We start from the raw sequence: 23,934 nt of genomic DNA, 5'->3' as shown, positions 1-23,934 counted from the left end.
CACCCTTACTTTACAAAGAAAAGAAGGTCAGGGAAAAATCTGTAGATGGACAAAAAAGTTCTTTGTGCAGTTTTCTTTTTTCATTTTTGTTAGAAAAATGTTTATTTACAATTTATTTTTAAGGTATCTTATATTTTGATACAAAGTTTGTTGTCATTTGAAAGTGTGTAGGCCTTCTTGCATTATTATGCTGCTATATTATGATTATATATTAAGTGGCGTAAAATGGTCTTAAAATGACGATAAAACTGCTTCTCGCAATTATTAACGGGGCAATATATCGCGCATCAAAAAGTTATGGTGACCGGCCTATCCATATGTTCTGCTGAACTAGTGTAGTGTGTGTGACGGTGTTTGGCACCCCTGGTGTAGATGCATGACGCTGCTCTGTAGCGCCCCCCGGTGGCCGTGGCTGTTTGTGCATGGAGCGCAGCGGCGAGAGCTTCGTCTGGGTTTGCATGAGTCTGATCGCTTCAGACCGTCAGATCCATCGGAAAGCAGAAAAAAAACAGGTTTAATCTGGGCAGCAGCACTTTATAACCAAATCAGTTTAATTTGTTTGCTTTTTGAATGCCACTGTTTTCACTGTCAGATTCCTTTGATTTGAATAATTTGAACAGAAGTTGAATTATCTGCCATGATATTATTATGTTGTATGTAAATGACACCCTAATGTTTGTTTGTTTGTTTTCTGGAGAGCAGATTTGTGGAGAGAGCGATGCGCAATCATCAAGCTCTTCACTCATCTCTCTCTCTCTCTCTCTCTCTCTCTCTCTCTCTGGCCAGTCTGTCTGTCCAGCTCTGCACTCTCACTGTGTTTCCTGTCCGTTGCATCACTTCCTGTCCCTGTGTCTATTTTTGACGCCTCTGATGTCACTGTCTAGGCCCCTCCCCTGAGTGATGTCATTAGCTCGGCATGTTAGCCTCACTAACTGCTCTGTAGACGTACGTCCATGTCCACTCGCTTCTCCTTTGGCCCGTAGCTCCAGCTTTGACTCGGTCGCAGTGCTGCATTTCCACTCCCATCAGTTCTACGAGTGAGTGTGTGTGTGTGTGTGTGAGTGTGTGTTGAGTTCCTCTAATCATTCGTCCCTTTCTCCTCCTCCTCTATGACACAGATGAATGCGGCTGCTCTTTAGCGCTCCTACAGACAGATTTGATCACCTGAAGATTGTCTTGTTGTTGTTGTTGTTGTGTGTGAATGTCTGCCTCAGAACTTCCCCTCTCTCTGACTTTGAGTTCCTCTCTGGACGTTGCTTTTGTTTTTCTTTCCTCTCCTCCTCTCTGGTTGTTCACTCATTCTTGGCATTGTTTTGTTGGTTTCTCTTGGGTTTGTTTTTCTCTTCTTGTTTATTTTCTCCTTTTCCTTTCTGTTCCCTTGACGATTTCTGTGTGTTGTTGTTGTTGTTGTCAGTCTCCACGGTAACTGCTCGCGTGTCGTCACGCCGTTTCCTGGCTCATGGTAAGTTTGTGTATGTACGGCTTCATCCCTGATCAATCCCACCAACTCAAACCCCTGAGATCTAAACTCAGCCCTCCCCAGCTTTACAAACTGTGGTCTTTCGCTCTTTTGCACTGATTAGCTTGTTATTTTCGGAGGGAACAGAGATGCGTTAGAGCCCTCGCGGAGACGACGGCAGCCCTCGTCCTCGTTGCGAAGTTTGGCCGAACGCATCCTCCGTCTGTTCGCGGCTAGCGCAGTCGCATCTCCTCCCTGAGGTCTGTTCTGATACACTGTTCATCAGAGGCATGGGGGAAAGAGCTTTATGAAATCATCATCATGTCTATTATAGTCGCTAAGGACCACAGATACTGACAGAAATGATATTCCCTCCCCGGCGCTCGCCATTGCTCCTCCTTTCTCCATCGCTCTCATGATCATTAACACTTTCCCACGCACTGACACGGCTGACGAGACCGTCACACTAAACCCCTCCATCTCTCTTCTCCTCCACATCATCCATCCATCATCTGTTTCTCTCTCCTGTGGTTCTGATGAGCTCTCGTTAGGGCTGGGCGTCATGACCAGAGTCTCGCATCACGCTAACCGTATGTATTGTTTATAACACAGGTTATTTTGTCCTGGAAATTCAATGAGGTGTATGTTGTTTAATAAGCATGTGCCTGTGAACTTTCCTCTCTTTTCATCAAAAAATCAGATCTTTTAACAGATTAACCGCTTCACATGATGTGATCAGAACGGGGCCGGATGCACCAGCTGTGCACAAGTTACAATGTATCCTAGTTACAACGTAAAGTTACAACTTGCACACTGCGTTGCACACTTAGCTGAAACACAACCACTAAATATTTACAGTAGCATCTGGCAAGTAATAATTGGAATAAAATGGCAGATTCAGTAATCTTATATTTTACCTACAAACGTCAGTCCTTCAGATGTATATGAGGATGTTGATGTACATTTTAAGAGAGAGAACACCTTTTTAGTGGCTCTTCAACACGAACCCAATCTAAACTATGCGCCGCCTCCATGTTCATGTTATTTATAGTTGTATAGTGCTTTTCACAATGCAAATTGTTTCAAAGCAGCATTACAGAAAATCCTGATGTTAATATCCTAATATTTTCATGCCATTATTCTTGCATTTGCTACAACAGCTGGTGCAACCCAACTCTGAACGCCTTCAGGCTCAACCGGAGCTCCAGCAATGATCTGAACATCAGCGTCTGATTTCACTGATGCTCTTCAGTCTGAATGGGATCAAATCCTGCATCCATGTCCAAGATCTAGTGAAGCTGTTCTAGCAGAATGAAAGACCCTGCGTGAGTGAGGTCAGACGCTGACCGACTCTGGTCCAGTTCATCTCGGAGGGCTTTGGTCCACACAGTCCTCTAAATTAGACTCTCACTGTGCGGTTGCATTAAGTCATCATAAAAATTCATTACCAGGAGGTCATATAGTGTTAATTGGGTTCTTTTGGCTTTTCAAACCGCATCGGAGTTACACAGCACGATACTGTTTTGTGTTGGGTTTGTTCAGATCCACCGCAGTACGCTCTCTACCGATTGACACGCTTCACACGGTCATGGCGCCCGGTCCTAACACGCATCTTTCATTTCATTTGTGATTGTTTTAATCACTCTATCATCATCATCATCATCATCATCATCATGCTTCCATCAGTTCAGGCCCAGATATCTGCTGATTATTGCACAGCCTATGAGCCAAAAACGCCCCTAAATACACACACACATCGAAATTGTTCCTCAGACGATATTTCTGCCCTTATATTCATGTGAGGATGAGCGACTCAAGCTTGTTTTGGTCTTTGGTTTTGGACTGTGTGTGTGTGTGTGTGCGTGCGTGCGTGTGTGTGTGTGCGTGTGTGTGATGGTGTTTGCATATTGGTCTTCAGCGTGTGAGAGAACAGTGTTGATGCCTGCCGGTGTTTTCCGTCTTCATGATTTCATTTATTGTGACATGTAGCATATGCATCTCTCTCTCTCTTTCTCTCTCACCCATAAACTCCGTCACTCCTCACAAGGTCTGACAACAACCAATCACAGGCTTCCTTTCATTTGACGCACTTTAGTGTACTTGTTCATGACAAACTTGGATGGCTTTTTGAGTTTGACGTTTCTGATTGGGTGGATTGTTCTCTCTCTCTCTCTCTGTCTGTCTCCCTCTTTTCTTCCCCTGTTTTTGTGGTTTCATTGAATGTCGACTGGCTCTTTTTTTTCTTTCCTGCATCCCTCTGTTTCTGAACATCCCCCCCCTCCTCCTTTCTCGGTATGATGTGTTTTTTTTTCACGAGGGGGCGGGATTAGGCTGCAGAGTATTTGGATTGGTCCATAGGCTGCATCTGATGCTTGCTGATTGGCTGATATGCTCATTTCTGGTTAATGAACTGTAATTGGCTGAATGTGATTTTGCTAAGAGCTGTGCACAGTGTATTGATTTCGTCATGTGTGATCTCTTTGTTTCTCTCTATTTATCTCTCTCCTCCATTTTAGCAATGGAATGCCCTGTTTTTCGTTTGCTTTTACGCCTTGATTTCTGGGTTTTTGTGTTGAATGTTTGAAAATCAGTGGGAGTTTTTTATGATGCATGAAGCAATATAAGGGAATATCAATGAGTCCACAATTTCTGTTGTAGCTGTAAATATACTTCAAAGAATTGATAATCGAATGGTCTTAATTTTGACATTTGGGTGATTTGTGAACTTCACTACATATTAATGACGTAATCTCAGCAATCGAATGATGTTTACTGCAGGCGTTTGGATAAGAACAGCTCTAGATTGAATGCACCAGCGCCGTGTTTTCTTGGTCTCTGATCAGATGCTCGTTCTCTCTCTGATGAACAGGTCAACAACGCTACGGCTCGAGTGATGACCAATAAGAAGCTGGTTAGCCCGTATGCTAACGGAGAAGGCCTCAGCACGCTGCCCTACGGTAAAACCAGCTCTCCACAGTTTTCAGGGTTTTCTTCAGGTGTTAGCGATGAGTCCAGACAGCTAATCTGAGGCTCTTCTCTCTGTTTGGCTTCAGCTGGGTGGAAATTGAGTCCTATGATGGGTGCGATGTACGGCCCGGAGCTGTACGCAGGTGAGACGCTGAGCTGATATTTCCACTTTCCTGTTAAATGAACGTTTTGAGATGACATGCAGCGTAAACAACACTTTAAAGGCCGTTCACACCAAGAACGGTAGCTATAACGCTATAACCAGTCAGCGGTACGCCTGTTTAATCTAAGCTTGCGCGCTGCGGTTTAAAAGTAAGGAAAGTGTGTGGATGACCTGCTGCTGCTTTACATTTTGCATAAACACCAAAGGAAAAAACTATGCTTTTGGGCGCAGAACGAGACGAGAGGAGCTGGGAGAATTTGTTTTGCTTTTGAAGATGAGCTCAATTATTTTTTTCAGTCGTCATCGAGTTTGCACGCCTTTAACCAGCAGATGTCCTCAGTAAGCTACATTTCAAATTAGGGCTGGACGATATGACCTAAAATCTAAATCTTGATTAATTGAACATTTTACCTTGATTGCGATTTAATGAATTATTTTTATTACTATCATCATCATTATTTTTTGCTGTTGTTGTTCATTGACAAGGTGGGATATTTTCTTTCTAATGATGGTGCATGATTACATTTATTCCCTCAGAGGGACGCCCAAGTTTACTTCACTATATTACAAATAAATCCTAATATAATCATGACAAACTATATACCGCTGGACAGGTCTAAGGCACACACCAATTTATGACAAGACTGCACTTCACAAATCTACATCATAACAGGGAGTTCTGCCCTTTGTCACAAACTCTTTCTTCATTGCCTTTTTCCCAATCATTGTAAATTATTATCATAAATATCAATTGAAAGCTTCTCAAAATTCATCCTGTGAAAACAGACTTACTAAAACCAGACTTTGCATTACCATGGAAAAGGCACATCGAAATCATATTACAAAATGTTTTCGTAAATGTTAGTGCACTTTCTTGTCTGTTCAAAAATGTGAGTGGCAGTTAAAGGGTTAAATACTAATGAATTCTGATTAGCTCTGTGTTTTATTAGTCATCAGCTGGAAAGATTGTAATGAAATCCCCATGATATTGTTCTTCTAGATCGTTATTGTTGCCTTTTCTCTCAAATTTACAGCAATTTTTAGAGCTTTATAGTTATTGTTCTTGTGTGAACGGGCCTCACTGCATACGAGAGTGATTTCTGAACGATCATGTGACTCGCTGTAGTTCCAGGGTTTCCGTATCCCACCACCGCCGCCGCAGCAGCCGCCGCATCCACCGCCGCAACCTTCAGAGGAGCGCATCACCTGCGGGGTCGAGGCCGGCCCGTCTACGGAGCAGTGCGCGCCGCGGTTCCTCAGCCCACCATACAGGCCTACCCGGGGTAACACACACACTCACACTCGCGCACACACACACATACACACACTCACACTCGCGCACACACACACATACACACACTCACACTCGCGCACACACACACATACACACACTCACACACACACACACACACTCACACTCGCACACACACGTTTTTGTGAAAAGTGGGGACTCTCCATAGGCGTAATGGTTTTTATACTGTACTTACTGTATGTGCTATTGTCCTACACCAACCCTACACCTAAACCTACCCCTTACAGGAGACTTTCTGCTATTTCAGATTTTCAATACACTCCATTCTGTGTGATTTATAAGCGTTTTGAAAAGTGGGGACATGGAGTAATGTCCTGAAAAGTCACCTTCACCTTGTAATACCTGTCATACCCTCGTCATTATACACATCTATGTCCTGACTTTTCACAAAAACACACCCCCACACACACATACACACACACTCACTCACTCACACACGCACTCACTCACACACTCACACACACACACACACACATACACACACACTCACACACACTCACGCACACACACGCTCACTCACACATGCACGCACATACACACGCGCACACACTCACACACTCGCACACACACTCACACGTGTGCACACGCACTCTCACACATGCACACACTCACTCTCATGCACACCTCATGCACACACGCACTCACACACACACACACACACACACACACACAGATGCAGCAGATTGGAGTTCCTCTAGTGTTCTGCATGCTGCATGACCGTGTGCTGCTTCTGCTGTAGTGCTCACAAAATCAGACCAGCTGATGTAAACATGCAAATTACAAAAAAATGCCACTTTCCCCCAAAGCGTGACCCATTTATTTAATGTAGTGTAAAGACTCAACGGGATCAAAGTGGCATTTTTTCCTGTTTTATGACCAAGTGCACTGCATGTGTGTGAATTAATGTTTTCACTTTCTCTTTTTCGTGGTCTTCATCTGTCCTGCCATCTCCTTATTATTTTGTCCCTTCGATGGCCACATGGTGGCGCCCTGCCCATTTTATTTATTTTTTTCAATCTTATGTTTCTTGCTCCTCCATCTTCCTTCTTTCTTTCTTTTCTTTTTGCTGTCATTGTTTTTCTGTCTCTCAGTGTGGTGTACCAGGATGGGTTTTATGGAGCTACAGAACTGTATGTAAGTATGACACTTCCTGTCTCTTGGTTTGACTTCCTCTCTCTTTCCTTCTCTCTTTCCGAGTGCTTTACCGTGTGAAAACTGTAGCCACGCAGAGCCGTTTCGTTCTGAATAAGACATGCTTTAAAATCATGAATCCTGTTCATTATGTTAGTGTGATGCAACTGAATCAGTCGAATAGAATCGGACGAATCACTTGATTTGTTTCTCATCAACAGATTCGGACGGCTCTGTGTGTGCACGAGTGTGTGTGTGTGTGTGTGTGTGTCTCAGTGTTTGGACGTGTGTGTGTGTGTGTGTGTGTCCAGGTTGACGATAGCTTTTTCTGTTTTCTCTGTAGAATAGTGTTTCAGGACACTCTGGTTAGTAGCAGAATGCCTCAGGTAGGCTCACAGACGGATAGTGTGCATCTCCTTCTGATTAATACATCTGTTTGATATTGATCGTGTGAGATTGCTGTCTCTGTTTCCCTACTAACTCACAGTAATCTGACAGGAGTGAGGGCTGGAAGGGGGAGAAAGAAAGAAAGAAATTCTGCTTGAATTCTGCACATTTCCTTTCTAAACGATTCAGAGCACATGAAAAATTTGGCAGCGGCATCAAACGTCACAGAAGCGGCGACTCTTAGGGAAAATACCAAAAAACAGCGGTAGTAGGGCTGGACGGTACGACTGCAAACCCGCTCATTTTAGCTGCATATCGTCAGGATGAAATGGTTTATATGATCATGTGGCAGGTTTTTCAGATTACTCCGATATTTTGATCAGATGAGCCACAGATAACAAACACCCGTGACATCCATTGAATCGTACGAATGTTGATTTGACGTTAAAACATTTCCATCTGAGTTTTTCCTCTTGTTTGTTTTTGCATTACTCCGTGTTTCTTAAAAAAAAAAGATAAAATAAAATGCTCGCTCGATCCCGAGCGCCGTGCCGCCCAGCCCTCAGCGGTAGATTATTTACAATTCTGAGAATGTAAATAATTGTCTGGCGCTGTTTTTCAAGCGAATGACTTCCTGCAGGTTTTTGTTGAGACGATAGTTTTAAGGACTCTGGATGTTTTGGGTTTGTCAGACTGGATCTGATTCTGTCCCCTTCCCAGAGTCCCTGTCTCTCTCTCTCTCTCTCTGCGGCATGTTAACTCGATCTGTGTTGGCATGCAATCACACTTAATTCGCTCGTAGATCTCTCTCTCTCTCTCTCTCTCTCTCTGTTCTCTTCTCTCTCCTCTGCTTTCATCACTGATTCGCTCTACTCAGTTTACCTTGATTTTCATGTCCCCTGCTTCTCTCCTGTCCCCTCAGCCCATCTCTCTCTCTCTCTCTCTCTGTCTTGCCTCCCTCGGCGGCTGCGCTCTAGCAGGAGTGCGAGGGATCGTGGGAGAGTTTCTCTGATTGGCCGTAGGGTAGAATGCTGAGGAGAGAATGGCTTGTAATTGTCCTGAGTTTGGGGTGCATGCTGTCTGTGTGATTGTGTGGATGTTCTCCTAATCTCACTATCTGTCTGTCTGTCTGAATATGGCACCAGTAATCGGTTTGATCACCCTGGTTGTGTGTAGCTGTGCGTTTGGGGTGACGATGACACTGACGCTAATGCACTCACGATCCCCATTTCTGCTTGTGTCTCCCTCTTTGACAAACAAACCATCGATTCTTAATCATTAGAGAAACCACTCCTCTTGTTCCATGAATTGTGCATTGTTTGCCACTGAGGAAGATTCACAGTGCGTAACAGACCTGCGTACGGTTCTCCGAATGCGGTTTATGTTTGACTGAACATCAGTGGCAGATTGCTTGTTAATGGACTTTAGGTTTGCTTTTCTTGAACGTTTTCATGTCCTTTTTTCCCTGCTAACTCACCACTTCACCTGCCTCGTGTACCGGGGCGTATTTTGAACGCATGTGTTTTTGTCTTCGTAGAGCGGCTATACCGCGTATCGCTACACTCAGCCGGCGGCGGTAGCGAGTCCGACAGCGGCGGCGGCGGCGGCGGCAGCGGCTTACAGCGACAGGTGAGCCAGAGACGGTCAATGCATGGTCAGCGCAGCAGCTGTTTCCAAGCCCTGTTCAACCTCTCTCTCTCTCTCGGATGAGTATTTGAAGTCATCTTGAACACTTGGAGTGTAGTAGGGCTGTCAAAATGGCTCAATCTAAATTTGAATTTTGCACTTAAATATTATCAATATTCAAATTTAAAATGCATCATTTCAGTTAGGGTGAAAAAGAGCTTTTGGCTTCTCTCCTGAGGCCACAAGAGGGCGCATCGAGCAAAATATTACTATTATTCAATACAAAATAACATGAGTATCAGTGAAAAAAGCCTCTAAGTGCCATCTGAAATTTTCATCTAAAATTAGATTTTTTTTTATCAATGTGTGGGTTCAGTAATTTCACTTTATGGTCAATGTATAGGTCCTTTTCTATGCAATTAAAGTGAAATAACTGAACATAAATATAGGAGCCTGATAAAATTGCTCATTTTGTTGGATTTGATTGGCCATCTCAATCGTTTAGACATTGAGGAGTGCTGTCAGACCAATGAGCAGCCTAAAAATGTAACTTTTAATGTCACACATCAAGAATATTGGGAGGGGACAGATCAAGACAATTTTGTTGCTAAATTTACTACCAAAGCAACTTTTTCTTCCTTAAAGGCACCTAGCAACAAATTTAGCTATTTTTAACATTTATTTAGCAACTTTTAGCAGCTTTTGATAAGTAAATGGAACATTTATCATTTAAATTACACACAGAGAGAAAAGCAAAGATGCCTAGTAGTACTCGCATCACGTGAAGTTAGCTGCTATTTGCAATGGTTTAATAATAATAATAATTTAGTAGTAATTGTTCATTTATGATGCACTTTGTTAGTAGCTTGTACCTGCGATTGTTGATCAGTTAGTACACTGTAAGAAAAATGGAAAAGGACATTATCCGTTATCCATTATCTGCTGTAACCCGAAAACACTAAATACAATGCAACGTAATTAAAAATGCAGGTAAAAAAAACCTGTGGAAAAATCAATACAGAAAATTCCTTCATATTAACATAGTAGATTGTGCGCTATTTTACAGACTTTTCTTAGTGTGGCACACTAACTAACTACCAATACACTGCTTAAACTATAACCGTTCAGAATGTCGTTTTACTAGTTTAACTTAAATTGTAATCGTTCAAAAATGTGTAAGTTTTCAAAAATTATTTAAATTACACGCATGTATATATTTAAGAAAAATATTAAATTTATATATTAAATATTTATATGATATAATTGATATGAATATAAATATATACATGTAAATATTTTCAAAATATATGCCGTGTGTGTATTTATATATACATATATATATGTGTTTGTACTGTGTATATTTATTGTGACCCTGCAGCACAGAAGCAGTCATAAGCAGCACAGCTATATTTGTAGCAATAGCCAACAATACATTGTATGGGTCAAAATTATCCATTTTTCTTTTATGCCAAAAATCATTAGGATATTAAGTAAAGATCATGTTCCATGAAGATATTTTGTAAATTTCTTACCGTAAATATATTAAAACCTAATTTTTGATTAGTAATATGCATTGCTAAGAACTTCATTTGGACAACTTTAAAGGAGATTTTCTAAATATTTCGATTTTTTTCCCCAGAGTTTCAAATAGTTGTATCAAATATGATCCTATCCTAACAAACCATACATCAATGGAAAGATTATTTATTCAGCTTTCAGATGTATAAATATCAATTTCGAAAAATGTACTTTACTTTAATTTGCTTAAGACTGGTTTTGTCGTCCAGGGTCACACATTATGTAAACACAAACTTTTATTTTGGATGTGATTAATCGTTTGACAGCGCTAATTTTAATATTATATTATGCATTTATATTATTTTACAAACAAATCTAAATTAGCATATATAAAATATATTTTTTGCCAAGATTTGATGCAGTGACACAATGTTGCATCGTGTAATGATGTCACAACGTCTCTTAGCAACAAATCAACCTTCCTTTAGCAACTTTCTCTGAAAATTAGTTGGCAACAGATGTCCACTTCTGCCTCTCTGTGCTGCTGATTCTGAGCCGTAGTCGTTGTTTTCTCTGTGTTTCACAGCTACGGTCGTGTGTACGCGGCAGATCCGTATGCGGCTGCGCTAGCGTCTCCGGCGGCGGCGGCGGCAGCGTATGGAGTCGGCGCGATGGTAAGCTTGGCCTCCGTCTGTCCGTCACGCTCTCAGATCCTCGAACGCTTTCTAACCAAACCTCTCTCTCACAGGCCACTCTCTACAGAGGAGGATACAGCCGGTTCTCGCCGTATTAAACACCTTTAACACACTTCCAGATTTGCTGTCTCTCTGATACTTCACCAACAGCTGCTGACCTCGGAGGGAAAAATCCAATCACACTTTTGGACAAAAAAGAAAAAAAAAAAAGCGCGTCTGTTACGAACGAACTTTGAATAAGGAATGCAACTATAAATCAATACATCGAGGAAGGTGGATTTTTTTTTTTTTTTTTTGTTGTTTTTTTTTAAAGGAAACCTGACAACGTTGAACACTAAATAGTAACAGATCTCTGACTGAAACTGCTTGACTGAGAAGCGCAAATCATTTCTTCCTTTGGCTCGTCTCTCTGCACATATGCATGCAGTAACGGCTCTAGACTGCCTCTAGTGGCCATCGAACTACATGTGCACAGAGCGTCAGGACTGCAGTGAACAAATTACGTCACCCTTCACTGTCTCACACTACAATAATTATCGATATTCTTTAAGAAATATAGACATTCGTCCGGACCGCTCTTGTCTCCGTTTTAAGGATCGTCTTGAAATCGCTGGATCCCATCAGCTCTGTAAGGGAGGACGATGCTATTATCCCAAATACAGCGACGTGATGAGAGACTACCGTCATGGTCTTCCTCTCTCTGGAGAGATCATGGATGAAAGGCAACTCCAACAGCTGTTACAGACCACTGAAGTACGGGACGACGTGTCATAATAATCCGTCTTGATGAAAGCTTTGTGTTCTTTAAACAGTACCTCCGTTCAGACCATTTTCAAGAGGCGTACCTTTAAAATTAAATAGTCATTATATGCAAGTAAACTAGAATAGACACAAAATTTTACCAAACATTATTATTGTTATTATTATTATTATTAATTATTATTATCGTCATTAGTTTCTCATGGTTGTTGTTTGTTGGCTTTGATGAAGGGCAGGACATCTGAACCCACACTGATTCACAGAAAGACGCCAAACGCCGGCATAATGACTATAGCAAGTATTTAAATTATGCTAAGAAATATTTACAACTTTTTTCCTTCAGATTTTGGGATCAAAGAGCCCTTCTTGTGGAATATCGACAAGCTCTTTTATTAGCGTAGTTTTGTAAAATATGCAACTTTCAGCCCAAATTTCAGAAAAGTGGATAAAAAAAACGTTTGTCGATTTTTAAAGGAGAAATGCATAGTATTTTTTGTCTTTCTTGCAGAGTGTGTCCTCTCTTCCCTTCGGTATATTGGTATTTTGCTTTTTTTTAATTTTTGGTTCCAAAGAAAAGTCAAGCACATTCTTGATTTGTGTGTAAACGTATTTGTAATTCTATTGTTTGGTTTAATTTTAATTTTTTTTTTTTGTATCTATAGGTTTTTGATATTGTTTGAAGTGGCTCGTTAATTATTTCAAAATTGCTGGACATGGATTGCGGTTTCCTCCTCCTGCAATCCAAGACCGGTTTCCTTATCTGTGAAAACACACCTACATTTCATGTTTTTTTTTTGTTTTGTTTTTTTGCAGGACATCATGCGTTTCGGTAGATTCTAGGTGTAACCGTATCCTGGTCCAGGACTGAAAACATTTAGCCATTTTAGAGTTTGGAAAGTAATTTCGCCTCAACTTTTTTGTGTGGATGAGGGACACTAAGATACTGGCCTAATGAAAAACTGACCACAGTCTGAACACTAAACCAAGAGAGCTTTATTTTAGTTTATTTTACTTTTTTGTTTGTTTAAATGGTACTTGCAGTCTATGCATACACTTTCCACAGTATTATAAGAGATTAAAATGATCTCGGCTCCTAAATTCTGAACTTCTGGCTTTTAAAGATGCTTTTGGAAAAGATGTGGCAGATTTGCTGGATTCTTTCTTTCTTTCTTTTTCTTTGTCCTTCGTTCGTTTCTCCTGCAGCAGCCGCACTGTCGGTGCCGTTGCTGATAAATGAGTTCTTTGCTATGATGAGACGGATTTCTTGCGTGACGCTCGTCTTCTGATGATGGAGTGAGAAGGTTGAAATCCCTCCATTCGTGCAGTAAAGGATTAAAGATGGCGTCTCTTTTATTCTCCATTCTCGCACCTTATGAATATGATACCTGTTCCACATACTCTCCTTTGGTTTACAGTGTAACCGTGTTTTTGAGTTGAACTCTTTCTCTCTACATATTCTGATTCCATTTGTGATGTAATTTGTATCTGAATGTCCATATAAACTGTTTTTTTTAAACAATCACTCGATGAGTCTTTGATTTCAGTAGACTGTGCATTAATATTGTTGATGGATATGTAAAGTCAGTCATTAAATAATTTTAGGTGAATATTATTAAAGGTTTAGAAGAAATATTCACCTAAAATTATTTGAGGTTGTATTTGTGGTCTTTGAGATGCTCATCTTGATGTAAAGGGGTCTTATATGAATGGAAGTGGCAGCAGGAAGATCTTTAATGGGAAACTGTAAATAATGGCATAATGCTCGTTTAAATCTCAATGTTTCTACATTTATGCAAACTAAGCTAATGGTTTATTACCTTCAGTATCTTAACATCTTCCAATCGTCGACTGTCCTCTGTTTTTGCGTCGTGTTAGAGAGAGATGGCCGTTTTCTCTGGGCTTCTTGTAGAAAGATGCTCTTATATTAGCATTTTTCTTGCATTTAGCATATTTAGCTATATATCCAGTTGTATTTCTTCCTTTCGCCAGTAATTAATTCCAACATCATTATGCTCGTGTTATTTTATCGAATTTTCGTTTAAAATAAATGTTGTGAAGTAAAAGTTCCTCACCTCAAAAATTGTCCCGCCGTTCGTCGAGCGCGCGCTGCAGGCGGTCTGTTTCCGCGCATGCGCAAATCCCGGAGGTCGCGCTTTACGTTAAAGACGCGCACGGAGCCGACGGAAGTGAAAAAGGGACGCGGTAATGCTGGTTTTACTACATTTACCATGATTAAACTATGGTTGGAGTAGCCAAAACATGGTTGATTTGTGGTTACCATGGTTTAACCATTGTAATCCTGATTTTTATTTTTATTTATTTATTTATTTTTTTGGTTTAACCATGGTTAATTTAGTGCTGGAACGGTTGTTTTTAAGTACAGTTTTATTATTTTTCTGACTACATGTCACCTATAGGCTACTAATAAATTGTGATTTATACAAATGGTAATCAATACGCCCCCAAAAAAAAGGTTAGCCTACTACAATAAAGCCATGGTTAATTTTTTGGTAACTTAAACCATTTAAAAATGTTCTTATTGGAATTTTTACCTTGATATACCTAGATTGTATTTTATGTGAATTGGTGCCAGTGGATATTTACGAAAACCCTTTTTATTTACGGACGTTCCTGAGAGTGTATGAAGTGAAACCTTTTTATAATGCACCCCATCTACAGGTTTTGAAAGAGAAAGTTGTCATCACACAGATTTATGGGAAAATACATTTTTATTTACTGCCAAATCAATGGTTTTTAATCAACCATGATGAACTGATTCAGACACAAACAAAATCATATTTACAGTTCAAAAAAAGTAAAGTTGATTTGTATATAGTTCTGTATTTTGCTACGACATTAGAGACTGTGAGGTGGATTCCTCCTGCTGAGGTCTCCAGGTCTGAGACGCTCCTTATTGCCTGACGTCCCATCCTCTGTGTGGCGGGCTGAGAGTCTATAAACTAGTGATTCTCAGTAATGCTGGCTGATCGAGGGTCTCGGGAAGAGAGCAGGAGGTGCTACACGATCCCAAATTTTGCCAGATCACTAAGCTCCATGTCACCGAATGCTTCCCAGGGGCAGACCACAGTGATGTCTGTTAAAAACCAGAGAAAGTAAGTTGTCAGGATCATTAAATATACTGAACTGACCAGAAGCTCTCGTGGCCGGTCATGTACCTGTGCCGAGACCCTCCATTCCAGGGATGTCGTCTCCGAAGCCTTTCTGTCCGGGTTTGGGAGCCTTGCTCTTGAAGGTGCGAGTGGTCCTCTGCTTGAACTTCGGTGGTCCTCTCTTCTCCACAGGTGCTGGGGCGTCCATTCCTAGCGCTTGCTAAAACACAAACACAACGTGCGTTTGCTTTAAAACCTCGGTGTTAGATTCTCGCTCTTTACTCATGTCCTCAAGCTGTTAATCTTCTCATTTTGGGATTTTGTTAATCCTAATCTGCTGGTTACACAATGAGTGTTTATTTACCAACATCTATTGGCCTTGTGGTATATACAGACAGTGTGAATAATAAGCTCTTTACATAATCTCGTCGAGGAGATGCCCAGCGCTCGCAATCTGGCAGAAAAATGTGTCAGAGCTGCTGTTTTCAGTCTGTTTTTGCCTAAATGTGTAGAATATCTACTGCACAGTTCAGCTTCATCTGAAGAAATGCCGAAGTCAGTCTGATTTTGGGTTTGAGGCTGTAATCTGTGACTGTAGAGAGTGTTTATTTCATGTTTAAATGAATGTCATTGCTCTTTATCAGTCCACTGAACGTCTGTCTGTTTTGTGGTTTCTCCTCTCAAGAGTTTCCTTCTCTCAGTAGATCTATTAACTAATGAGAATACTGTACACTGCTTCACAGCGATGCCACAGAAGAACCATTTTTCAGTCAAAGATCTTTCTTTCGCCACAAAGAAACAGAAAGCTTCTTCAGATGTTAAAGGTTCTTCTGTGGCATCGTGAAGCACCTTTTATTCTTAAGAGCGTAGTAGGCGTCCGTTACCTGACTGTGTTTCTGTCTCAGGTGCGGTGAATCTCTTACCGTGTTCTGGAGTTGCTGGTTCTGCTGGTTCTCTGGGCTTCTCTCCTTCGCTGTGTCTCGGGTCAGCTCGTGTCCAGTGTGTCTGCCGGACGCTTTTATAGCGCTCCTCTAATCTCCTGCTCCTCCCACAGAAGCAGATGGAGGGATCTGGAGAGACACCTGGAGTATTTTAAGCTCTTCAGGCTTTGTGTGTCGGTGAGGACACGCGTGTGGACACACTCGTAGTTTATGAACACGTCTGTTTATGTCATTACACATGAACACACACACCGTGCTGAAATATGATGGATGTGTGTTCAAATACCACAGACAGGCTGTATTTTCATGCTCGTTTAGGTTAATGAGTTGATTAATATATCATTTCATTATTCTTAGCGTGATCTTTTTATTTTTGATATTAAATTCTGGTAACACTTTATTATATGGTGTCTTTGTTACACATGTTACATAATCGTACTATTGTGATAAACCATAGTTAACAATAACAATAAATGATGCATGCAAGCCAAATCCTAACCATATAGTAAGTACATGTAGTTAATAAATATTACTCGGTGCTTAAATGTATAATTACACTGTAACAACGACAATTAAAAATAATGTCTAACCTAAATTCTTTACCAAATAACTATAAATGAACTTTAAATTAATTTATTCTAAATCTAAAAATAAACCAAAATTATCTTTTCGTTGCAGTTTGTCTAACTATACACTGCAAAAAAATGATTTTCTTACTAAGCATTTTTGTCTTGTTTTCTAGTATAAATATCTAAAAATTCTTGAATCAAGATGCATTTATTTTACAAGTAAAATGACTTAAGATATTATGTCTGGTTTTCTGAAAAAATAATCAAAATATTGTTAGTTTTTGCCAAAAATATCTGCCAATGGGGTAAAAAAAATCATCTTGTTTAGCCTTTGAATGAAGATTATTTTTCTTGCCCCATTGGCAGATATTGTTGCTTGTTTTAAGTATTTTACTTGCCAAGTAAATGCATCTAGATTCAAGAATGTTTCGATATTTATGCTAGAAAACGACAAAGTACTAAGAAAATCATTTTTTGCAGTGTGATTCCCATTCATTGCTTCAGATGTGTTGTGACTCGACGAGATGTTCCTGATCTCAGATCAGTCTCTTCTCTGACGGTGTCCACGGAGTGAGTGTGTAGATGATCCACCGTTCGCATCTGTTTTTAGATCTGAGCTCCTTAAAAAACCCCGCCGCTGATATTCTGATAAACACACACCTGATCGCCTTGATCCCACACATACGGTTATAGCTGAACCTGACTAATTAAAGAAGAATCAGCTCTAATCCACAATCCTGATTGGCTGTCCTGACGGTCATTTAGGGGATTGTATAGCCTAATTAGCAGTCTGCTCATTAACATATACTGGAATGTTCTCGTGTGTGTGTATTGAAACACATCTGTCTCTGCAACGTGTTTTTCAATAGGATCTGTATGCAGAACAGATTTAGGTGCAGAATGAGAGTTCGTCTTATGCTGCTTTCACGTGCGATCAGGATTTCACATCCCTCTTCTGAAGTCAGAATTATGAGTTTGCGGTGTTCAAACGCTTGGTTCGCAGAGGATGGCAGGTTCATTCTTGCCCGTTTCTTGGTGAAATCTTATTAAAGCCAAAATGCATTGAAGATATTTGGTCAATTTTGAGTAAATGTTGCGTCCCATTCGTCGACCATCTAGATGCTGAAGTTTCAGTCACTGTTTTTGCTTTGTATACACACAATGCATCAAATGGCTGTTTGTATCTGTGACTACGTGACTGTAAAGCAATGTATAAGTTGTAGGGAAAACAAACAGCGATAGTTCTCTCATTTGCCATGTTTTAAATTCATGGCACGTCCAACTCATTAGATATCAAAATTAGTTTCCCGATACTGAACATGACTTAAGAGGCTGTTCATGTCCAATTTCCCACACTCTCAGAAATAAAGGCACAAAAGCTGTCATTGGGGCGGTACCTTTTCAAAAGGTACACTTTTGTATCTATTAGGTTCAAATATGTGCACTTTAAGTACTAATATGTACCTTTAAGGTACCAAAATGCACCCTTTAGGTACAAACATGTAACTTTTGAAAAGGTACCTTTATTTCTGAGAGTGTATAATGAAACTCATATTTATGATAATTCTGATAGCATCATTGGACTTTTATCTTGATCTTTGTGACAAATATAGAAATGGACATCAAACCAAAGATGATGCTGTAACCTCTGACCTTTCCTCTGGGTTAAATGTTGCCTAACTCTATGAAAACAGTTGATTTAATCTCTGAGCTGAGCATTAACTCTATTTTAATTCTTGAGTCTTTGGATCCTGCGGTGAGAAGAGACTCTTAATCTATCCTGACGTGAACCGGTTTAACTGAAGGAGCTCATACACGACCTTCCTGAGGTGACGGCAGAAGTTATGTGAAGATAATTTCACATCTTTATCATGTTAATGAATGATGGATGACAGAAGTGATATGAGCTGGAGAAAGTTCATGTTCAGATGTTCTTCTACTGATAGACTGAACAAAACACACACCGCCTGTTTCATGGGTTTATATCTGTTTTGGATCAGCATAATAGCTTTTTGAGCACATTTGCACATTTTATTCCATGATAATTTGATGCACAGCATTAAACACATCCATGTTTTCGATGAACTCCGAGTTACTGATGCTCAAACTAAATGAGCTAATACTGTATGCTCTACTGAACACGGTCTTCATTTAGAATGACATGATTTCACACATTATTATAATCCATAAAAAAAGAAGCACTTCATAATCTGAGTAAAAATATGTGTGTTGAGTGACACGTAACCTCTCAGTGTTTGTCCGCACACCTGTCCGGTTCACACACGTCCACCAATCAGCGGACGGACCCTCGGCGTACAAGAACACAGCCCCTGGGCTTCTGCTTCTCTTCTCAGCGTGTGTCCATGTTTCGAGTCCGCGTGATGTTTCTCGCTGTGTTCTGTTTGTTGGTTGTGTGTGTGACCGCAGATGATAAAGGTAAGGTGATATGACTTCAAACATCATTAAATGTCAGAATTATTCTTGAAGAAATACTATGCTTTACACACATGAATTAATAAAGATTGTTTACAAACGTTTTTATTTGTTAGATGACTAAAGAAATAATGACGAGCATCTCTGCTCATGGCTGTTGCAGAGGTTATTGGGTTTTTATTTGTGAGAGATTCGTATAAATGTGTCTGACTCTATATTAGATCTCCTGCCTACGTCACATTTACTGCACTGCAAAAAAATTCTTTCTTACTTTGCAATTTTGTCTAAACACTTGACAAGTAAAATGACTTGAGATACTGAGTCTTGTTTTCTGAAAAAATTATCCAAATTTTGTAAGCTTTCGCTTAAAACAAGCAAAAATATCTGCCAAGGGGGTAAGAAAAATTATCTTAATTCAAACAGAAGACCAGATTATTTTTCTTACTCAAGCAAAAACTGACTTAATTTTGAATTGTTTTTGCTGAAAACAAGACAATTTTTACTTGTCTAGAAAATCCTTCTTGATTTAAGAATTTTTAGATATTTTGGCTGGAAACAAGACAAAAAATCAAAGTAAGAAAAGCATTTTTTTTTGCAATGCACATCACTGTCAGGCTGATGTGTTTGTGTTGATCTGCAGAGAACGGATCCGTCCTCAGACTGAAGGATGTTCCTGCGGCCGAAGCCTTCATCGACTCCGTAGAAGTGGCTGTAATCGGCTTCTTTGAGGTGTGTGTGTGTGTGTGTGTGTGTGTGAGGTGTGTGTGTGTGTGTGTGTGTGTGTGTGTGTGTGTGTGTGAGTGTGTGTGTGTGAGGTGTGTGTGTGTGTGTGTGTGTGTGAGGTGTGTGTGTGAGGTGTGTGTGAGGTGTGTGTGTGTGTGTGAGTGTGTGTGTGTGTGTGTGTGTGAGGTGTGAGGTGTGTGTGAGGTGTGTGTGTGTGTGAGGTGTGTGTGTGTGTGTGAGGTGTGTGTGTGTGAGGTGTGTGTGTGTGTGTGAGGTGTGTGTGTGTGTGTGAGGTGTGTGTGTGTGTGTGTGAGGTGTGTGTGTGTGTGTGAGGTGTGTGTGTGTGTGAGGTGAGGTGTGTGTGTGTGAGGTGTGTGTGTGAGGTGTGTGTGTGTGAGGTGTGTGAGGTGTGTGTGTGTGAGGTGTGTGTGTGTGAGGTGTGAGGTGTGTGTGTGTGTGTGTAGGTGTGTGTGTGTGTGTGTGAGGTGTGTGTGTGTGTGTGAGGTGTGTGTGTGTGTGTGGTGTGTGTGTGTGTGTGTGTGTGTGTGTGTGTGTGGGTTGGTATTTATGGTTTACGAGGACAAATTTGTTTAATGACATGGGTATGACAGAGGTATTACAACATGAAGGTGGTTTATGAGGACACTGCCTGTGATTCAAAAGGCTTAAAAAACATACTAAATGGTGTTTTTTTGAAAATCTAAAAATGCCTGTAGTCTCCTGTAAGGGGTAGGTTTAGGTGTAGGGTTGGTGTAGGACAATAGCACATACAGTAAGTACAGTATAAAAACCATTACGCCTATGGAGAGTCCCCGTAAACCACAAATACCAACGTGTGTGTGTGTGTGTGTGTGATCAGTTGCTGTAAAAAATATGTCTGGACAAAGTGAGGAGCTGAAATTCCCCGCTGAGTCTCCGCTGGTGTCAGGAAATGTCCCAGAATGCTGTGTCCTCTGGCCCAACTCTAGATGTGGAGGAGGAATGGAGGAAGCAGGAAGTTTGGGGCGTCTCTGGGATTGTGGGATTGGCACCTTCAGCGCTCCATAAACAGATGTGGGCGCAGTTCTCGGAGCGATCCTACAGTGACTGATGCTCATGTATGAACAGTGATCATGTCTGTGATGAAGGTCTGCTGTCTTTCCCTCAGACTGAAGCTGCTCGCGGATATAAAGAGTTTATGGCTGCTGTTAAACAGATGGACAAACTTCCTGTTGCTCTGTGCAGTGAAAAGGAAGTTTGGGCCAAATATGGCATCGCCTCCGACACCATCTCCATCTTCAGAAAGGTAAAACACCTGCAACCTCACGACACACCTGAGATACATGAGGTGAATACACGACACGATGAACGTGTGTGTGTGTGTGTGTGTGTGTGTGTGTGTGTGTTACAGGCTGATCTTCATCAGGAACACCTGAAGCTCTCAGAGGCCAAGAAGATTGATGGCGATGGACTCGTACGCTTCATGACCATCAATAACATTCTTTACGTCACAGAATATAATCAAGCGGTACTGATCATACAAACAGCTTCCTGTCTAATTATATTTAATTCTATTGTATAATTGAAATAATTGTGCTGTAACTACTTCAATTAAGACAAGCGCTGAGTGATATCCTGTAGGGAAAACTATAGCTTGATAAAGTAAAAAAAAAAAAAAGAACTTTAAAATCTATAAATGATCAAATACAGTAGAAATCTGTTGAATTAATCAGGGCATATTTTTCCACACTATTTTCAATTAAATGCACACAATAAACATAAATGATATGAGCAGGGGCAGACTAATGTAGTCACAGGTTGTATATTTATCATTTTTATTATTTTTTTCCATTCATTTTTTAAATTTCATATTTACATTTATCATTTCAAATATATAATTTAATAACTTTCTGCTATTGACATTTCTGTGTAAATGCGTTCTCATCTGCTCTGTGCTGCAGCAGTCGCCTCTGATCCGCCTGTGCAGTGTGTGTGTACCTACTTAACCATATTTTGGGAACAAATTTGTACCCAAAAGTGAGGTAAACCTGACAAAATCTCCAAAAACCTTCCTTTGGGGACGTCCTCATTTGTAAAATGGGTTTAAAAATAAATTAAGCAAAGTTTTTTTGAAATTGTAAAAATGCCTGTAGTCTCCTGTAAGGGGTAGGTTTAGGTGTAGGACAATAGCACATACAGTAAGTACAGTATAAAAACCATTACGCCTATGGAGAGTCCCCATTTAGATAGCTAAGTAAACGTGTGTGTGTGTGTGTGTGTGTGTGTGTGTGTGTGTGTGTGTGTGTCAGACTGCAGCAGGCCTGTTCCAGTCTGTGGTGAAGACGCACCTGCTGCTGGTGGCTGATAGAGGGCGCACTCACTCGGACCCGCTGCAGCAGGTTTTCAGAGACCTCGCGCCAAAATACGCTGGCAAGGTAGTAAACACGAGTCATTTTACCTCATTTACCTGATGAGAAAGTGTTAATTAAGAGGATGATGGGGTAAATTCTCACCGTTTCATTCTTTAATGGGATTAAGAGCTTTTAGTCTGATTACACAAGCGCTGCGCTCCGCTGACCCTAATATTCCCACACATGCTTCCAGAACCCTTCCAGAACTTACACAAATATTCCAGACTGTATGAGACTGCTAATGGTTTTGGTTGATTTGGGCAATATTTTTTAATTTAAAGTGACTGACTGTTCACATACAGTACACTTTAAGACAATTATCAGGTGAAGTAATTGGAGTTTACAGTCAGATTAATGTTGATCTGGCACTGCACACATACATTTACACAAAATCTAATAAAACTGCTATAAACTGAAACTCTAAAATATGACAAACCCTCATAGAATTTGTAATGGTTTAATGGTATAATGGGAAATGTATTGGTTTTAATGGAAACTGTAATGGTCCCTACATATCTCTACTGGTAATTTGTTGCCTTCTATTGGTGGCTTGTTAAAACCAATAAATCCTAATGGAATATTACCCAGAACACACTACAGAACAGGGTTGCCAAAACCAGCTCATAGGCTAATCAAAAACATATGGCACTCCCATACCTAAAATACATATTTACAGTCACTGGTATGTGTATTACACAATTTCAACAAAATCATAGTCATAAGTTTTAGTCATAAACAGTCTGTTTTCATAAAGGAGTTCAACGGCTCCTTCCTCACAATACTCAAAATCTCACACAGTTTTATCATTGATAGAAGGTCAAATATTTCAATATAACCCTTAAACCGCAGGAAAAATTAACCAACAGCAAAGATTTTAAAAGAAGTCAAAATCCAGGCAAACCTGGCAACACTGCTACTGAAAATTAATGGTTAACCGTTGATGGTTTGTAATGTTTGTGATGGTATTTTTAGTGGAAACCATTAGAACTTCTCTGATCATTTCTATTGTTTTTTACAGCAGGGATTGTGATGAACAGCACTATTTAACTACTACAAAAAAAGAATATGCCACAAAATATATATTTTTTTAATTTAAAACACTCATTTTCATAAGCTGTCCAAATTAAACCAAGACTTCCCACAACTGCATATAATCATAGCTGTTTTTAGAGCAGATGCTTGAATGTGTTTTGTGAAATGCAGATGTTGTTTGTGCTGGTGAACGGAAGCGAGAAGTCAAACGCCCGCGTGCTGGAATACTTCGGCCTGAAGTCACGTGATCTGCCACGGATTGGCATTTACGATGGCGTCTTAGACAAGAAGTGGCTCATGCCGGCGGGAGAAATCACTACTGAGCGCGTGCAGGACTTCTGTGACTCCTTCCTGGATGGAGAACTGCAGGTGAGGTCAGCATGAGGTCAGCGGCGCTGGATGTTATCAACACTCTCAACACTTCCACGTACTGACATACTGTCCTTCCAACAGAAGCAGAAAGAGGAGACACCCGAAGACAAGACTGAACTATAACACCATCCTCTTCCTCATTAAACATATTAAACAAAATATAGTGGATCCTGTTTTTGAGTTCATCATGTAGGACCTGTGTGTGTGTGTGTGTGTGTGTGTGTGTGTGTGTGTGTGATGTAACATGTATGTTAGACCCGATTCCATCTAAACTACTAAAAGAGCTGCTTCCAGAAGTCATAGATCCTCTTTTGGCTATTATTAATTCATCATTGTCATTAGGATAT

General features: G+C 40.4%; 3 protein-coding genes across 8 annotated transcripts in view; 2 read left to right on the top strand and 1 right to left on the bottom strand.

Moving 5' to 3' along the window:
• Nucleotides 1–13,539, top strand: part of rbfox2 (RNA binding fox-1 homolog 2) — a 34,685-nt gene extending 21,146 nt beyond the window's left edge. For 2 of the 4 annotated variants that reach the window (XM_058777816.1, XM_058777818.1), the window contains exons 6-12: nucleotides 4,329–4,416; nucleotides 4,513–4,569; nucleotides 5,716–5,872; nucleotides 6,993–7,035; nucleotides 8,957–9,048; nucleotides 11,150–11,237; nucleotides 11,312–13,539. In XM_058777816.1, coding sequence (XP_058633799.1) covers nucleotides 4,329–4,416; nucleotides 4,513–4,569; nucleotides 5,716–5,872; nucleotides 6,993–7,035; nucleotides 8,957–9,048; nucleotides 11,150–11,237; nucleotides 11,312–11,356 — 570 coding nt within the window. In that variant the 3' untranslated portion in view covers nucleotides 11,357–13,539. Of the gene's footprint in view, nucleotides 1–4,328; nucleotides 4,417–4,512; nucleotides 4,570–5,715; nucleotides 5,873–6,992; nucleotides 7,036–7,375; nucleotides 7,419–8,956; nucleotides 9,049–11,149; nucleotides 11,238–11,311 lie in introns of those variants that run through there. The other 2 variants (XR_009271601.1, XM_058777817.1) reach the window with 2 other exon arrangements.
• Nucleotides 13,540–14,119: 580 nt separating this feature from the next.
• Nucleotides 14,120–23,728, top strand: LOC131541845 (endoplasmic reticulum resident protein 27). Of its 3 annotated transcripts, none has more exons than XM_058777821.1 (8): nucleotides 16,163–16,245; nucleotides 18,935–19,073; nucleotides 19,711–19,799; nucleotides 20,941–21,078; nucleotides 21,184–21,300; nucleotides 22,082–22,207; nucleotides 23,387–23,584; nucleotides 23,669–23,728. In XM_058777821.1, exons 2-8 carry the CDS (start codon nucleotides 19,001–19,003, stop codon nucleotides 23,708–23,710), a joined length of 783 nt encoding a protein of 260 aa, XP_058633804.1. In that variant the 5' UTR covers nucleotides 16,163–16,245; nucleotides 18,935–19,000; the 3' UTR covers nucleotides 23,711–23,728. The 3 variants fall into 3 exon arrangements, with proteins under 3 accessions (XP_058633805.1, XP_058633804.1, XP_058633806.1); XM_058777823.1 differs by lacking the exon at nucleotides 16,163–16,245 and adding an exon at nucleotides 19,187–19,235 and having other exon boundaries at nucleotides 17,069–19,073; XM_058777822.1 differs by lacking the exons at nucleotides 16,163–16,245; nucleotides 18,935–19,073 and adding an exon at nucleotides 14,120–14,219.
• On the bottom strand, nucleotides 14,346–16,144 carry LOC131541846 (retinal cone rhodopsin-sensitive cGMP 3',5'-cyclic phosphodiesterase subunit gamma). The gene is made up of 3 exons (XM_058777824.1): nucleotides 16,051–16,144; nucleotides 15,194–15,347; nucleotides 14,346–15,111 (listed from the first exon to the last, which is right to left on the bottom strand). The coding sequence occupies exons 2-3, from the start codon at nucleotides 15,333–15,335 to the stop codon at nucleotides 15,035–15,037; spliced, it is 219 nt and encodes a 72-aa protein (XP_058633807.1). The 5' UTR covers nucleotides 15,336–15,347; nucleotides 16,051–16,144; the 3' UTR covers nucleotides 14,346–15,034.
• Nucleotides 23,729–23,934: the final 206 nt, after the last annotated feature.

This window comes from Onychostoma macrolepis, chromosome 06 (assembly GCF_012432095.1).
Source record: "Onychostoma macrolepis isolate SWU-2019 chromosome 06, ASM1243209v1, whole genome shotgun sequence".
Classification (NCBI taxonomy): domain Eukaryota; kingdom Metazoa; phylum Chordata; class Actinopteri; order Cypriniformes; family Cyprinidae; genus Onychostoma; species Onychostoma macrolepis.
This window is presented reverse-complemented; position numbering and strand designations above follow the sequence as displayed.

What these genes read in the sequence shown, in the direction of transcription:
- LOC131541845 (XM_058777822.1), top strand. Translation starts at nt 14,147, where the DNA reads ATGCGCAAATCCCGGAGGTCGCGCTTTACGTTAAAGACGCGCACGGAG. An exon ending in CTGTAATCGGCTTCTTTGAG is followed by an intron (nt 19,800 to 20,940) that starts GTGTGTGTGTGT and finishes TCTTTCCCTCAG; the next exon opens with ACTGAAGCTGCTCGCGGATA. An exon ending in CCATCTCCATCTTCAGAAAG is followed by an intron (nt 21,079 to 21,183) that starts GTAAAACACCTG and finishes TGTGTGTTACAG; the next exon opens with GCTGATCTTCATCAGGAACA.
- LOC131541846 (XM_058777824.1), bottom strand. Translation starts at nt 15,335, where the DNA reads ATGGACGCCCCAGCACCTGTGGAGAAGAGAGGACCACCGAAGTTCAAG. An exon ending in AATGGAGGGTCTCGGCACAG is followed by an intron (nt 15,112 to 15,193) that starts GTACATGACCGG and finishes GGTTTTTAACAG; the next exon opens with ACATCACTGTGGTCTGCCCC.